We start from the raw sequence: 17,869 nt of genomic DNA, 5'->3' as shown, positions 1-17,869 counted from the left end.
GATGCTTCATTCTATTCCTTTTTCTCTATCAGATAATGGAAATTCATTTATACCAGGAAAAGTCAATAAGGCTTCTTCTACTACTACGAAGAGATCCATTGCAGACAGCGAAGAGAAATCTGAGGCATACAAATCTATTTTTACATCACACAGCTCAGCAAAACGTTCAAAGGAAGAGTGTTCCAATTGGATTACTCACACAGCATACTATTTCTGAAACAATGATGAGCCTGATTGTAACATTCATTACTGCTTTCCTTCCCTAAGGCTTTTTCTGTACAACTCTGATACAGAACTTTTGCTGTAATCTGATGTTATCTGGAATTACTCAGTTTGTAAGTTGTTTATAAACCTGTGAATAACTAATGAACTTGTGTTAGTTGCAACTTCTGTTAAGTAAGAAACAGATCACGAGAATCCATGTCGTATCAGCAGAACTCATTCTAAAATGATGGATTATTTGCACAAAGATTTTTCTTTTCTTCTCCCAGTTGGATGCTGTCGTTCTTAGTCACACTAGCTAGTGTCCTCAGTAGTAGGAGTGAGGGTGGAAGGATCTGCCTGCTGTCCTCTTCTACTGATACTTGCCACAACTGTAATTATAGTTTTCAACATATTAGTACAGGAATTCAAACTTTCTGAAACTTTCTGACAGTAAAAAGAGCAATAATGCATTTCTTTTGTACTAGCTGACTGGACCCTCCGTAGAACTAGTATGTTTCTTAAAGGTTCTGTAGGTATTTTCAAGTAATTTACTTTTTACCTTTTGATTGAATATACGAAAGCATAATCATGAAAACGTTTCTACAACGTTCTTCTTGTACATATTGTTGTAGCCTGTTTGTAGTAACAGAGTATTCACTTGTAAATCATTATCTATAAAGATGAGCCTGTAATAGTAAGACTGGTTTTTTTCCCAAAAAGGTTTTGGGGGTTTGCTTTGTGGGTGTGTGTTTTAATGTTAGAAGTATCAGGTCTGAGCTTGCTTTCTTTTGTCAGAGGATCAGAATACAGTGGAACAAAAAGTACGAGTTCCCTTTTCTGCTGAAACAGTAAGGCTCTGTGTACATCTCTGAGGAGCAATTTGCCATTTTGAGTTCAACAGCTTACATGAAAATACGAGCATTTGCACAGGATGAGAGAAAAACGGGTGGTGACAGAGTAGGAGCAGGCAGATCTTAGCTGGCTTTTTAGGGAGAAACAATTGGGCACCAGTGGCATGGGAGTCAAACTCCTTGGTGGCTGATGGAGGGAACCCTGCAAGGCTGGAGTGAGCTTCTGAGAACATTTCTCTTTCACATTGCAGGCAACTGAAATGTGCTGCTTTCACAACATCTGTAGTACACATCGTTGTCTTTTCTGACATAAAATTCTTAACAGCAAATAACTATTTGACTGTTAACTACTTGTTACAGAAAGTTGTTAAGCATAGAATGTCACTCAGTTTTGCTTTTATATTTATGCTTTTTATCCCTGTGACATTGATTTAAATAAAACTTGCTCTTGTCATATGACCATAACACCGTGTTCAGTTGAACAGATATACAAGTGCTTATTTTGGCAGTGTTAGAACAGAATAACTTTTTATGGGCTTTCCTTTGGCCCTGTTATTCTTAGCTTTTCTCCAAGCATGGGAATCCTTTTAAAATGTTAATGTTCCATAGCAATGATTTAGTGGCTGAATATTTGAATCCAATAATACCTACATGAAATGACCAGAGGGAGGGATGGAAGCTTTTCACCTTCCTCTCTTCCTCTTTTAAAATTAAAATATGCTTTTATAATCTTGGCACGAACTAACCAGAATAGAAATGCAGAAAGTAGGAGGCTTTTAAAACCACTGCGTGATGTTACATTGTTACCTTTATGTGCGAAAATGATTAATTATCCTCATAACTTATTTTTAAAAGTGTCCCCATTTATAATTGGCAATAGTTAATTGGAGATTCAAATGCTGTGTTTATATTTGCGTAGGTGGTCTCCATGATTCAAGCCTGTTGAATGAAACTGCTAGGATTTTATTATTATTTTGATAGGTATAATTAAAAATTGGCTTGTTGTAGAATTTATATGGTGGTAAGCATTTTTGTTTTCCAAAGATGTGAATGCATATATACATCACATCAAACAGTTTGAGGTTTACTTGAGCTTCCAGGAAGTACTCAGCCACATTTTGTATGCATGTGTAGTAATCAGCTTTGTTCTCCGTGTTCTGTATTCTTTTCCTCTTCATTATTATCCTTTATTATTTGTTAGTTACAGATAATGAAATTACTGCACTAAAAGATATAGTGTAGTAGGCCCTTTATTTGCAGTCTAATTCTGTTTTGACAGTACATGTTAAAGTCCTATTAGTGTTTTATAGGAGTGCATTTTTCTTGTATTTAAATTGGTTATAAATCCTAAGGGGAATTAACTTAATGCTCTTGATTTAGCTATTACTTTGCTAAAGAATACAAGAAAACATAATACGCAGTTTTGCTTCCCTTTCTTGATAATATGTTAGGCAAAGTCCAGCCTGCCGACTTGGTAACAAGCTTTCCTGCTCACTGGGGCGTAACAGTGCCTTCTCTTTTCAATCTGACCTGCTCATCTATTAAAATAAGTTCATGACTGCTGTGATTCAGTTAAGGTACCGATTCTTCATATACACTTGGGTTTATTATCTGGAATTGATAGTTCGTGCTATGCCACTTTTTTAGGATTTTGTGTGGTAGTTTACCATCCTGACTTTGTGGATGGAGTTCTGAAAATGTGTATGGTTTATAGAACTGTTGTCAGTGACTGATGAGGTCTTTTCCTTCCCTTTACAAAAAACAGCTGTGAAGGAATCTGATATATTGTTGGCATGTGATGCAATTCATTGCCACAATTGACTTTTGTTAATGTAAAATAGAGGAACAAAAACTGACACTTCTGTTGTTGGCAGGCTGGGTTAGGCTGTTGAGACTGGAACGTTGACTTGGCAAGTTTTAATAGATTCAAGCGAATAGTTTGCTGGAGGATGTTTGCTTTGTTGTGGCTTGCTTTTTGTGGGGGAGGGCAATTTAATTTTCTTTTAACGTAGGTGAATTTGAATGTTGGTGAAAGTTGAAGACTGCAGAAGTCTTAGAATCTGAAACCTGTATTTTTTGAGATGCCACGTAAGTGTCCCACAGCATTGCATCCATGTGTCTCTGTTCTGGGGAGTTCACGGAACAGTTAGTTCTGTTTCCGTGATGTTCAAGCCTTGGCCTCTCTTCTGAAGAGCTTAAAAAGGATCCAATTAGTATCAGTTGTATAATAGGGGGATTTTTTTTTTTTAATGTGGAACCTGCCCACTGGGAACTGGACTGAAATTCGATGACTTCCTTCACATAGCCCAATAATCAAATCTTGGTTGTGAAACCTGGCCCAGATATGCACTAGTGAAAAGGGACCGTAAAGCTCTGTATCCTGATTTACAGTCCTGTGAACCGTCTGTCTTTCTGCCCACTTGCAGAGCATTCCGTCCTTTCGATATTGGTACTTCTGAAACTGAAAACCTGGGGGCGTTCACACTCTGACTCAGCGGAGATCAGCCTGGTGTCAGTATTCAGTGCTGCAGTTTAGCTCCCTAGTCGTACCAAATCGGATGTGATATTCCATGCCGTTTCGCAGGATATCCACAAACTACCTTTTCGCCTCGCCCCCGACGATTCGTAACAGCATGTGGCCTGGTGAGGCTGCCCGTAGCCTCAGACGCTGTGGAGCAGCCATGATGCCCTACTGCGGCTGATAAACCGACTTGTGCTCGCCTGCGCCGTGCGCTGACCCGCAAAGACAACTGGAGGTGCTGACGCGGTGGCTTTTTGTCTTTGTGGAGGACAGCGAACCTTGCACACCTCGAACCTTGCATGCCTAACGTCCTGGAGCTGACAAAGGTGGGTTTGCGTGGATTGCTCTTTCCTGGTTCCTGCGCACCACAGTAAAATATGACGTTCCTCCTTCACTCCCTAACCTCTAGTACCTCCATTCTTTGCGCATCTCCTGACCTCACCGTATTGCTGGTGCCATCGGCTCCTTCCCTTGTGTTTCTACTAGCAGTTAGGCTGGAGGTGGGTGCTGATCAGCCTGCTGGCAGGTAGCGGCCGAGCTCTGCAGCCTGTCCCTCTGTGAGGGCATTGCTGTTGCAGGTCTGGTCTCTCCAGCCATCTTTTTCCGCAAGACCTCTAAGAACAGCATGTCTTCAAGGCTTTTTTGTTTCTGTGAATCTTAGCTGAAATTAAATGTTGGTTTATAATGTCGCGGATACAAGTGAGGGTGTAGTAGCCCTGAATCTCTAGAAAATTAGACTAAAGTCCTTCAGACAAAAAGCAGTACCCCCAACAGCCATCAGGAAGGCAGAGTTGAAGAGGAGGAACAGGTAGTATCTGTTCTGGAAGGACAGAATTTAGTGACACCCTTCTGATAAAACTGTAGTTAGTGACTGGTAAGCTTCAAGGGACAGAGTTAATTCTGTAAGGATATGTTAAATTTTATTTCCCATGACTGTTTTTTTTAGAAGTAATCGTAGAACTATCTTCTCTCTAATGGGAATAAAGCTTGAGAGGCGTACAGTGAGAAAATGCATGTGGTTTGCTAAGATGGTTGGGAGATTTTATTGGAATCTTGGAATCTCGGAACCTCTCTGCTTCGGTCTCCAACTTCCATGCCATGAGATCATCACATGCCTGTCAAATTGACCAAAAAAAGCTTAAAGTTCCCTTAAAACATGATGCTCGTTAGATTAAAATATTTCTTATTAATGTCCTATTCTTAGCTAAAGTGAACGAACACAATTGTCTTTGAGTGTTCTGTCTTGCTTGCTTTGCAGCCTAGCCGCCAGTTGCAGTTGGTATATTTTGCTCAAGATTCAGAACCGCGGTGGCCCTGCCAAATAGTTTTTAGTTGCATTTAAAAATAAAAGGGCTGTTTATACATTACAATCCACAAAGGGTCTGAAATCAGTATGTCCTAAGATGAATACAAATCATAGACAAAAAGTGTTTTGTTGGAGGGCTTCACAAATATGGAACTGATTACTGCTAGACAGCACAGATTTCCTTCTGTAAGATGGAACTGATATAATTCCTTCCTGACAGCTAGAAATTATAATTGAGTTGGGTTTTTTCTGCATTTTTAAACTTTACCCACCTTCAGAATGAGCAAGAGGGATGGAATCCTAATCCATCTGCAATTGATGGGAATTCTGCCTGTAAGCCAGGATTTTAATCTAAATATCCATCCAACTGCCCGGTTACTGTGGAGGTACTGCTAACCATTTCATAGCTGTGGTTTTGTCAAGCATTTAACTTCGTGTGGATTAAAATATCTCTTACAGGTCAGTGACAGAATTCAATTTGCAAATTGACCACAGATCTTTTTGGGGGAAGAACCAATTGTAGTATGACATTGAATAAAATGAAATTTTCTTTTTAAAATATTGCCCTACCAGCTCTTTGTAACATGTCCAGCAGAACTCAACCTTTGTGTAGTGTTTGTGACATCTCTAAGAGGTTTTCTCAAAAGTTAAGGAGTGAGTTGGTGAAAAACAACCCCTTCCCCTTGTAGAAGCATTCATCTGTCAGACTGCACCGCTACTTTTTTTCACCCACTTTTTCCCTTGTTCCTTCTCATTTGCCTCCTTCATTTCTGCTGCCAACAGAAATCGGGCAGTGCTTTGCTTGATGCTGATCAGGAGAGCAGGGAATAGGGAATGATCGGGGTGATGGACGCTCTGGTTTTGCAGCCCTGTTTGCTCTTTGGGGCCGATTTGCCTTTGTTACGCAGCCGGACAGGCTGCCTCACCCAGCTGGACTTTCTCCATTTTCCAGGCCACGTCCTGAATTTGACAGCAGTTTGAGTCAGGATAGGCTTGTCGTTTGCCACTGTATGGATTCCTTATTTTGCTCCGTGTGTGGCAGTTTTTAAAGGGCAGGCTTGTGTCCACAGTGGAGAACATCAAGATGTTCGGTCTCTTTCCTTCCCATGTTACTGGTCAGAAGGAGTTTCCTTCTTCCTTCTGTGATCTTGGATGGGTGTCCAATCTTTCACTCCCTTCTCTCCCGTGTAAGCTATTGCCCCACTGTATGAGGATGTCTTAAGACTTCATTACTACGTTTGGAGGATGGAAGATGTCCGTATCAGGGTACAGTGTAATTTGTAAACAGAAGACAAGGCGTGCTTTTCCGTGGGCTGTCAAAGGTTGACTTGACTCTGGAAAGAGGTACATTGTTGGCCTAAAATAGAAACGATTTGACAGTGTAAGTTTTCCTCAGTCATGAATGTCACATTTTTATGCCATGAGTTTCCTCTTTTTTAATTAAACGTAATTCTGAGGAATCACTTAGCATCCAGTTCGCAGCGATAAGTGGGGTTTGCCGTTTGCCGAATTAGCGTTGAAAGGGCTGCATTGAATGGGATGGGTGTAGCTTTCTTCAACCTGCCTACAAAGCTAAAGAAATGCAAAGCAGCTTATTGCTCAATTATGCTGACTTTAGCAACTAGGTAGGACAAATTAAAAAAAGAAAAAGGGAATATCTAGTCTCGACCTGGGTATTTAATGGGTCCCAAAATGTGCTGAACTCTTTAGTCTAAATGGGCTCTTTAGTGTGGTGTCAAATAAGTTAAAAAGCAAGGGAGCTTTGCAAAGCTTCCTTCATTGTTTAAACTTGTTTAACTCATGTTAAGGCTAATGTACATTTATTCAGACTGTCAAAGTGCTGAATTTACACAACAGGGATAGTAATAATTAGGTCAGATACTTTTTAAATGGCAATGGGGGGTGGGGGGTGGGAATACTTGACTCTTTTATGCTTATGAATGGAAATGATTGTTAGCACTGGCCAGGCCAACCACAAGACCTGCATACGCTCTTCTCACCCCAGCGATTCCCTTCCACGGCCAGTGCGGCGAGTGCCATGGCCCAGCTCCCAGCCTGCCCAAAAGCACCAGCTGCCAGTCAGGCTTTGCGTTGTGTGTTGCTTGTGAGAAGATGGCATTCCTAATGTGACTACATGTATTTTTAGTAAGCCCGTGACTGTCCTTTGAAGCTGGCTCTCCTCTTCCCTGCTGGGATCTGACCGAGACCAATAAATTACACTAACAAAGATGAAAACTCAGTCATCAAAACTGCATTGTCTGTTCAAGCTTGCGAAGTTGAAGTCTAGTCTTTCGTGGTGTCCACTTAAGACTACCTAGTTCTTACATATTTATTGTAAACGTTTCCCTTAAGTATTAACATCCCTACTGTTTGGAGACGACATGAGGTGTCCGTATCTCGCACCTTTCTCGGAGTTATCTGGTGCTGGTGACTCCTAGGACAGAATCCCGGATTAGTCCACGGAGCTGACGCAGCACAGCAGGATTTGTTTCTCCAAGAACGCTTTTTCTTGGCTTTCCTAATATTTGAACAAGCACTCTTGTTTAGTCCGGTGAAACAGAATCTGCTTGCATTTGAATTGTGGTCAGCAGCGGGCGTGCTGGGCTGGTTGGATCTCTTAAGCTGTAGCCATTTACTTCCCCATTGAGATTTAAGCTACTCATAGCTCATTTGGTTTGCATGTTTCCATTCTTTAAGGAATCATTAAACAGTCTCAAACACACCCGTCGGACTGGCTGCAGCGGCTGCCGCCAGCCGCGGGGGCACGGTCGATAGGCAGAGCCATCCTGGCGCTCCCGCGTTTAAAAACCGCGGGGAAGAGCCGGGATTTGGCCGAGTGGGTGGAAGCCCGGTCACGCACGCCCCGAACACCCGAGAACCGGCGCCCGTGGGCGCCTGTGGGCTGCGCCCCCGCTGAGCGCAGCCGCCCGGGCAGCGAGCGGGCCCCGCTGCCTCCGCGGCGTCCCCGGGCGGCAGCGCCTCTCCCCGCGGGGGGCGGGCAGCGGGCAGCGGGGCGGGCGGCGGGCACCGGGCCGGGGCAGCGGGCAGCGGGGCGGGCACCGGGCCGGGGCAGCGGGGCGGGGGGCGGGCACCGGGCCGGGGCAGCGGGCACCGGGCCGGGGCAGCGGGCAGCGGGGCGGGCACCGGGCCGGGGCAGCGGGGCGGGCGGCGGGCACCGGGCCGGGGCAGCGGGCAGCGGGGCGGGCACCGGGCCGGGGCAGCGGGACGGGCAGCGGGCAGCGGGCAGCGGGCCGGGCACCGGGCCGGGGCAGCGGGCAGCGGGGCGGGCAGCGGTCCCCGGCGGCTCCCCGCGGCTGCCCTGCCCCGGCCGAGCGGCGCTGCGCGGGCGGCGGCCAGGCGGTGGCAGCCCAAGCTCGGGCCGGGCCGGGCCCCGCCGGCGCCGCCGCAGCGGCCGAGGGAGCCCCGGGAGCGGCGGCGAGCGCGGAGCCGGGCCGGGCCCGCCGGGCCGCCCTCGCCAGCCCGCAGCGGGGCTGCTTCCCTTCGCCACCTTCTCGATCGCTTTCCCCGCTGCCCGGAGTTCCCGAAAGCCCCTAGCTGCGCCGTAAGTCGTCTCCGTTTCTCAAGCTCAACAACCGGCTGCAGGCACCGCGGGCGCCGCGAAGCTTTCCCGCTGGCACCTCCGCCGTGTGCGCTGCTTGCCCGCGCCTCCTGGTAGCCAAAAGCAGGCGATGCTGTGGCCCGGGGAGCAGGGAGCGCTGCGGTCGGGGACCGCGGGAGCGTGGAAGTCTGCTCTAGCGTCTCCCCGCAGAGCTGGCATGGCGGGTGAAGCCCTTGCCTCCCTTCTCCTTTCCTTCCTTCTCCGGCCTTTTCGGACTATGAGGTTTGGCGGCTGTTGCATCAGGGGACGCACCGCAGTTGGGGGTGAAGAAGCACGAAGAGTAACGAAGAGACGGGCTGCAGAAACGGGGAGAACGTCTGCAGAGGGACAGGCGGTGCCCATCTTTTAATGGATGACTCTCAAGTGAAAACAGCGGGATTTATTTGACTGTTTAATACACCGATTTTTCAAAGAGAGTTGGTCAGAAAATAGAGGGTTTGTTCCGCAGAAAATCCCAGTGCTTCAGAGCTTCTTTCCATTCCACATCAGAATGAAAAGCACAACCTACTCCCCGAAGTAATGTTCAGTGAAATACTGATTTGGGATAGTTGAGCTGGGCCCACTGCTTGAGTATGTTCAAATATTTTCTTTCTTAAAAACAAGCTACTCACAGAATTAACATTTAGTGTATCTTAAATTTGAAGTGAAATAAAATATTTTCTTCCGTCACCCCCTAAAAACACTGCAAATAGCTGCGCGTTTGGGATTTAAATCCTATTTCCTGGCATCTGTATTACACTGAAACCTTTTCAGCAGCTTTCCTTGCAATGTTTAGTAGTCAACATTTGATTTGGAGAGATCCCCAAGTCAAGTTGCCCATAGCTGGAATTTTAAAAACAAAAGAGGGAAAGAAAAACTTGTCTTCTATTTTAGGGTCTTGCAGTACTGGAAATGCAAATACTGCAGAGTGAATATTTAACTAGTGCATGAGAATCTAAAAAAGTGTAAAGCAAATGCAACGCAGCAGTCTATTTGCCTTGTTCAACTAGAGCAGCATTAAGACATTAAAAATAGATTTACAGATTTCATAATGCGATTGCAACATTCACACAGGTTGGGATTTTTAATTTAACTTTGAACTGGATAATGCAGATTGCATGGAGACCAGAATGGACTATATTCTAATGGGAGAATTTGCCTCATGCAGGATTAACATATCAAAGGCAGAGAAGGATTTTTTGAGAAGATGGCACAACGATCTGGCTTGCTGGCAAGGTTGACATCCTACTAAAGCTGTTGGCATCAGCCTATGGTTTCAGACCATTTCAGACAGCAGGGCATTAGGGAGGCACTTGCTCTGCTTTTATCACGTTCCTTTGTCTTGACCACATGCGATACAACTGGTCATGGTACAGTCTGGTAAATTTTGCTTCTCTCTTCCCTTGGCCTTAGACGTCTGAGCAAACGGCCTTCTGCTAAGCGGCGGCACAGCGCGATCCTGGATCTGGCCGTGTGCTGTGCTGGTGGAAGTCACGGTGCCGCTGAAAGGTTGCATTTTTGCTGGGACTGCCCATACCTCTCACAGCCAGTGGTGATCAGCTTCCATTCCCACCCTTGTAGGTTTTGTGTTCACTCAAACTAAAGACATTTGCATCTGGAAGCAACGCTTGATGTGAACCCTCTTGTATTTGAGTACATGTTATCAGTCTGCTTTGGAAATGGGCTTCGGTGGCACTGATTTAGCAGTAAAGTAGGAGCATGTGCGTCTCATTGATGAGGAGCACTTGCAGCTCTGGTAGAGGTGCTGCACAGTCAGGGCAGTTCCAGATCAAACTTTGGGAAGTTTGCAGATTTGCTGTTACCAGAAGCCGGGCTGTGTCTGTGAGAGATTCCAGAGATCTGCACTGAGTTACTTTAAAAAAAAAAAAAAATTAAAAACTAAGAAAAGACAGTGTTTTAGCACTGTTGGCTGGGCAAGTGAGTAGGTGTCATCCTCTCATGTTTCTTCCCTAATAGCTGCCATTGTGCTCTGATTCAGGTGTAGCTGATAACGTTGGTTTGAATGCTAGTCTAAATAATATTGCTAGAAAAGGAATTCAAGGTAGGCAGGTATTCAAAGAATTTGTATCACTAACAAGGATAGATAGCTGCAGTACAGATTTTGGAAGTACAGTGGAAAAGGTGAACAGCAGAAAGGACGTAGGCAGGTCCTTAGGAGCAACTGCTGGTGTGATGGAGGGACCATGCCCATGCTGCTCTCAGTTTACCTCTGCACTGGATCCTTCTGGATACAGTTGTCAGTGCAGCTGTGCTGGAGATGGACTACTTCTCCACTGCCAGCCAGCCAGGATAAGGAAACCCTTTGCTGTTTCTCTCCAGAAGGATCAGACAAATGACCACCACCTGGACTTAGAAAGGTAGAACACAACTCTGAGCCCCCTGCGCATGCAAATGTGTAATTTTGAAGGTGCTGTGTCTGTCACACACTATTTTGCACCCCAATGCAAGGACATCAGATGGGATTATACCACCTGCTACCTCCCAAGAAAGTACATTCATTGGCCCAGCCCCTATCCACGTTGGAGCAGTATGTCTTATCGTGAAATCCCCCTCTGAGGTTTGTCCCTGATAAAAGGTTCTCCTTGGCAGCTGAACTCTCAGTATCGCATTAGTTAGCTTTTTTCTAGTAGAAGTGGAAGCAGGGTAGTTGCAAGTATCAGTAGCCCTGTATCCCTCTGCACACACGTTGCCACCCTCCACTGGTGTGGTAAGCTTTGTGTGCTTTTCTAGGAAGGTGGCATTTCATGATCACAAGGATTATCCTTGTTCTTCCACAATGTCAGAAAATGGTCCATGTGAAAACAACTGAGTGATGGGACGAACAAAAGGAATTATGAAAACTATATAATTTCATCTGAGAACTCTGCTGCCTTCTGGGAAGTATTATATAATACCCAGCGTGAAATATCCCATCAAACACGGACAGCACAGACATGGAGCAATGTTGAGCAAGAAGTTTGACCAGAGCACCGATTATTGGTTTCAAAACATCCCAGTGCTATGTGGCCACAACAATCCGAGACAAAATTGGAGTAGTCAGAGAGAATCAAAGTGGTGCAAAGACGCTGCTCACACAAGGACTGTTGAAGATCACTTAATGCAGATATGCAACAGCTGCAACAAGTTTCATGCAGAGACATGCCTTTATATTTAATTTAAGTATAGGCAGCAGCACTTGCAGGGGAAGGAATGCTGTCTGAAAGTAATAGTGAGCCTTCTGCATCCGGAACAAGAATTCATACTGAATCACATCAAAAATGAAGGAGTGGTGAGCTGCCTCAGTGCAGCCGCTTGGGTTGAGGATTGTCTATGAACTGGGCTATCTCCTTGCATCTTCAGAAATTAAAAATGAGGTTATTTGTAAGCTTGCGTTGCTGCTGCTGGCTTGATAGTTGTCCTGAGGATAAGGATGCTGTGATTTGTCAGAGCACAAATTAAGCCATTGCTTTTACACTTGGCCTTTTTTTAATCTGCACTGCTGCTTTCCAGCCAGCTACAGCAGCCTCTGGGGATTCCTGGGCTATTTCCAAGTGACCTGTGCATGATAACAAAGAAAAATAACTTTTATTCACTATATAGTGATCCCTAGCATCCGCTGGAAAGAGTCTGGAGATCACCAAAATTAAACGTGCTGAGAACTGGCTTCCATTAGTAGTTAGTCAGATACACCAAAACCAACAAATATCTATGTGTGTGTTTTAGATGGAGTTTGAACGGTTGTTGTCTGAAGGCCACAGACAATTCTCCAGTGTGGTCATTTTTAACATCAAAATGTTGGATTTTGATGGCACAGCAAAACTGTCGAGAAACAGATTATGCCACACAATACATCTGAAATGTCACTTTGAAAGTCACTGTGTTTTTATGTGATCTCTTTGCCTTATTTCTTCTAAACGAGAAGCTGTCCGGCTGAGGAATCTGGTCTGCCTTCCTCTGATATTGGCAGGGGCTGAGGTCCACCAGTACGTTGGGTAAAATTCTGGATAGTATTTACAACTAAAACTTGCTGGTTTTATCTGCTCTTCTTTTAAAGTTACACTGTATTTAATGTCATGTCTTTTTTCTGAAATTAAGTTTCAAATTTATCTGAAACAAAGCAGCTAGTTCTTGTGAAATAGGTTCGTCGTTCTCCATTAGCTCTGGGTTCAAGATTTGGAGATTATTGAAACAGTTTTCACTAACTCAGCTTGGAGCATTCCTGTAGGTTTTTTTAATCTCTGAGGATGTTTCATCAGCAGGTATTGCAATAGTCTGCAATGACTTTGTCTCCTTTTGGGCAAAAGTTAAATATGAATTTATAATCTTAGCATTAAGATTTCAGAACTGTGCTGCAAAAACTAATCGATGTTGCTGTGATCTTACTTGCCTTGAGATTACAGGCAAATAACACCCCATTGATATAGTTAAACTTCCCATAGCAAGCTTGCATGATATACTGAGTTCCAGTATATTTTTATTAAGCTTCTCTGAAATGATTTTCAAAGGATGAAAACCTAGGCTTAGCTAGCTACAGAGTTTAATGGAGCCAAACTGTTACCCGTAGTCTTTAAAGAACATGCTGTAACCTTTTTGCTAAACAATCTGCTCTGCTGTTACCAGGTTTTACCCAATATTCAAATGAAACTTATTCCTTTTCAACCTTTGCCAAGCTGAGGTTATTAAGAAAGAGATACAAATTAAAAGGATTAAAAATGCAGCTCTAATTAAACACATGAGCAGTTAAGAGTCGGCGCTGCCCTGGTTATCTGTGCACATAGAAATATCACACACAACTTAAACCAGCCATCGTCTCCATGAAGTGCTTGCTAAAGGCACCACCAAACAACGTAATAATACGCTGTGCCCTTCTCTAGAGCTTTTTCTATGTAGGTCCTAAAATGTTTTAAAAATTTAGGTGAGCCATTGCTATCCCCACTTGCAAAAGAGGAGAAGCTGAGGCAGAGAGCAAGGAGAGGAGGAGTTCTCTGCTCGCATCTTCAACAAACTTGAAGTACACGGCCTCCCCCATGGAGAAGAGCTCCTGGTTGTCCCCAAAAGCTGTGGCAGTGGCATGAGACAGGATGGGGATGGCTCGCCTCTTCAAGCAGACCTGATGTTTCTTTTCATAAGAATGTAAAGTGCAACAAAAACACATCAAGCAACTTTGGCTTTCTATGACAAAAGTGAGTTGGTGTCTCTTAAAAAGTATCTAAACAAGGCCTTGAAGACACATAATCACAAAACAGCATGTGCGATCACAGCTCAGCATTTTAAAGGATTAGAGGGGGATTAGGACGTTTGTAAATTCCTCACCAACCTTTTGTAGAGACAGGATGGAATATTTTTTAAAGAATTCACAAGCAGCAACTGTCTGTTAAAAGCCTTTATTCCCCTGATTTGTGCTGGGTGTGGATCGCTTTGTGATTTTTTTAAAAGGTAGCATAACATAGCTCATCAATCTAGGCTGCATATAAATCCTGCTTTGTATGATTCCTAATAAGTTTCAAGGGCTTTGTGCTCCTCATGAAGAATGGGAAAACCTCCTTGCACCAGAGTATAACAGGTCCTTTCATTCTCCTGCTGGTGTTGCTGGTTTAACACACCCACCCAAGGGAATAATATCACCCGGGGAAAAAAAGTGAGTGAATTTTGATCCCCAAGAAGTGTTCCAGAAAAGCCACTCATATTCTAGTACTCCTGGGGCCATCATGATTGGCTTGAAAAATAATCAGAGTTCACCAGACAGGGTAACAGGACTTACCTGCTTTTTCTGGGAATGGGAGATGACGCTGGACAGGAAAGGAGAGGAACATCCTGACTCGCGCCCGCATCCAGGTGAGATGATCTGACAGATGATTTGGATACCGTGAGTATTAAACAGGGCTGTTCAGAGCATCCCTCAGGCGAAAGGGAATAGGAAATACTATGTAAAAAAAAAAAAAATCTGTTTGCTTGAATGGGTTGATTTTTCAATATTATTTTTGGCTAGTGGTTCATGGGAAACATTCTAGGGAGAGTTGTCCAATTGTCCACAGGTCGGGAGCAGCTGCAGTACCCAGTTGTTTTGTAATGGAGGTGAGACTTTCTCTGTGTTCGTATCTCTTTCTTTGTCCAAGATTGTTGCTTGGTTTGGGAGCATGGATAAAGTTCAGGAATGTTGCAGCTAAGGCTGCAGGCCGAAGCTGACAGTGCTGCAGGATCCATGGGTTGTCATCTTCTCACCAAGGCTGCCGAGGATGGCGTTTCTGTGCTGCCCAGCTCTACCTGCTTCTAGCAAGGTGCAGTAATCCTTGCCTATCTGCAGATCTGCCAAAGGTAAGTCAACAAAAAAAGACTGCGAACTTTGGGTCGAGCTTTTAGGTAATTTTATGTTATCCAAAAGTCTGAATGTTCAAAGCTCTGAACCTGGCAATTTCCTCTATATTATTATCTTACCACTGTTTCTTTAGCCAAAAGCTAATCTTGACCATGAAAGCTACTTTGGGTTAAGGATATGAATTTAAAACATTCTATCTGGTCCTTAATAGTCTGTGTATGACCCCTTACTACTGCTAGTCTGAAGAGGTCTCAGAGCAGTCACCCATGGAGGTCCTCAGGAACTGGCAAACCTTTCTGGACAACTCCATACATGAGCAAACAGCTGCAGCAGCTCTGCCTTTAACAATTGCACACATTCTCATAAACTGTTCTTATTTCTTTTATTTTTATTGTCTGCATTTACCAAGGTAAAATCATAAGGGGATTTGCCTAGAAAGGTTTGAAGAAATATGTGCAGGATTTGGAGGAGAGAGCGCGAGTCCCCCAGCCGTAGTGGCAGGCTTCTGGCCCTTTGCTTTTGTATGAGCTGGTTACTCCGGCATCAATACAAGTGACTGGGCACCACCCGGCAGCAAGAGCATCCTCCCTGCAAGGAAAAGACGGGGGGTGCCACCCCATGTCAGTTTGACTGGTTCTTTGCTCCCTTCTGGCTCTTCATTCGCTTGTAAGTGTATTTGGAGTGGTGTTCATTCGCCAAATCTGTGTGGGTAAGTAGGGCATGGGGATGTTAATTTTTGTTGCTACTTGTCCTTCAGACATGGCCCACGAGTTCTGGCCCAGGGCCAGGCTGAAGAGGTGAATGCGTTGCTGGCAACCTCTAACCAGAGGTAGTTTGCACTTGGGTGCTTCTCTCTGTAGAAACACAAACACGGTATTTCATATGGTCACCCCTTAGGAAATACAGTAATTCACATTAGTTTAATTAACCCGGAGAAGCCATTGTACTGAAATGCAGCCACCTGTAAGGGAGAGCAGAGCAAGCACCATGGTTAAATGGGAGAAAGGTCCCAATTTTAAACCAGAAGAGTAGGTGTAAATCTTCCCCTTAGAAGTGGGGAGGGATTAGTACATACAGGCCCAGCAGGAGCCCAGTCTATTGCTAATTCTGTCTTCACATTTTAGCCGTATTAAAAAAAAAAAAAATACTCCTTGATTATTTAATGTCCCATTTCTTCATGACCGCAGAGATTAATTGGGAAATGAAAGTAACTGGAAGAGAGGGGCAGAGACCAGCACACGACAGGGAGCTGCGGCCCGAGCCGGGCGCAGGTCAGGCACAGGCACCTGCCCTTTCCCTGCTGGCTTGTGCAACGGAGAAGCACTCGCCACCTTAAAAGGTGAGGGGTTTTGCTCTTCTTGGCCTGCCTTTCTCCTCCTCCATGCTTCAATAATTCCTGGGTGACTGATACTGACCTCGAGGTCAGGAGTCTCCAGTTAACAGCCAGGAAATGCCCTTCCCATTGGTCATTATTGCCTAATTAACAACTTGAAATATTTCACAATCGACGCCAATGACACAAGATGGCCACTTTGGGGTGTGGGGGCTGCAGAGCACTTGGCCACGTTTGCATGTGAAAGCCCCGCAGTGAGGTGCAGCGGCTGAGGGCGTGCCTGGGCTGCTGCTGCTGTCTCCCTCTGGGCTGCGGGCTCAGGAGCGGTGCCTCCAGTCTCTCCTCCACTCAGAAGAAAGTTTTTCACAAATACAATGCCTAGAAATGGCTGGGTTTAAGGACAGGTATTTCCAACCAATGCCACGGTGTCAGAAAGAGCTTACAAAAGCTGGGAATGATGAAAAGGGCTTGAACAGCCCATTCCCTCCTTGATACCGTTTCTGGTCTCAGACAATGAATCCTTGGCTTGAATCAACACCAGGCTGGGCTGAGCCAAGCTGTCTTCTTGGCTTGGCAGGGGCTGTGAGAGAGCAGGAACAATTCCCAGCCCTTCACCCAACCTCATCTACCCGTCAGGGCAGTCTGCCACCAATGATGTGGCCTATATATATAAAAATACAGACATATCTTTCATGAGGGACACTCCCTATCCAAGGAGTTCTACAGTGTTTGCGGCAAGTTGAAAGGTTTGTTAAAAAAGCTGGGTTTTAGAAAACAGCCTCCCTCTCCACCTGATGAGGAATGCAATGGGAGAGGGAAGTGCATTTTAATGTCCTGGGTGGGTGGCATGGAAAAACAATGCAGAAACCGCTGTAGAGTAAGAGGGTTTGAGGGCTGGAGCTAGCTGCTGGGTGTCTGGTCTCCACAGGAGTCCCCCATGGGCCTCTTTAAGTCACTGAGCTGGCAGAAAATTCACACAACAAAAGCAATGCATGGAGGGGTCCAACAAGTGCCAAGAGCTGGATCTGGCGGCTGGGAGCCCAAAAAAGGGAGAAGGGAGAGATGAAAGAGAAAGTCCTGTGTCCCCCCCACCTTTGGCACTGGTGAGCCGCGGTGGTGCAGCTGCCCACAGAAGAGCAGCCTGAGGCCACATTTGCTACAAGTGAATCCGGGCACTGTCGCAGTGTGCAGCATCGCGCATCCCATGGGCATGAAGAGTGCAAGGATGCGTTTATCTCTGCTGGGACGGAGCACATGGTGTACCACGATGCTTTGTCCTGCTCTAGTATGGACTTTGCCAGTACCCCAGCCAATCCACCCCTTAAAAAATATAGTAAAATTGAACCAACAGAGGGATTTGCTTCAATGTGGGCATAATCTGGCACCGAGATACCTTCAGACTGGATTTGGCATCTTCTCACAGCACAGCCTTACACAGAGAATTAATATGGAGCAGCTAACTTCATACCATTGTAATGTAACATTGACTTCCATCTGCAGGCACGGAGAGCATTGTGGTGATGTATCGATAGCAGTATAACTGTATCTCACGCGCCTATACGACGAATACAGCTTATACAGCTGCTCCTGGTGAAGCTGTGGTGGAGGGACCAGAGCAGATGAGCCTGGTCTGAGAGCTCCGTAACTGGCCGGTTCCTTTCAGGGCAGCATCATGAGGTGTGTGAATGTTCTCCCATGTTACAGCACCAAATTAAAGAGGTCAAGCCAAACACGAATTCA

The 17,869-nt window shown here is 45.2% G+C and overlaps 1 protein-coding gene across 2 annotated transcripts in view; it reads left to right on the top strand.

Moving 5' to 3' along the window:
• Window positions 1-1,520, top strand: part of RTF2 (replication termination factor 2) — a 32,706-nt gene extending 31,186 nt beyond the window's left edge. For both annotated transcript variants that reach the window (XM_075721054.1, XM_075721055.1), the window contains one exon: window positions 33-1,520. In XM_075721054.1, the coding sequence (XP_075577169.1) occupies window positions 33-217 (185 nt within the window). In that variant the 3' untranslated portion in view covers window positions 218-1,520. The remainder of the gene's footprint in view (window positions 1-32) is intronic.
• Window positions 1,521-17,869: the final 16,349 nt, after the last annotated feature.

This window comes from Pelecanus crispus, chromosome 14 (assembly GCF_030463565.1).
Source record: "Pelecanus crispus isolate bPelCri1 chromosome 14, bPelCri1.pri, whole genome shotgun sequence".
NCBI classification, from domain to species: domain Eukaryota; kingdom Metazoa; phylum Chordata; class Aves; order Pelecaniformes; family Pelecanidae; genus Pelecanus; species Pelecanus crispus.
This window is presented reverse-complemented; position numbering and strand designations above follow the sequence as displayed.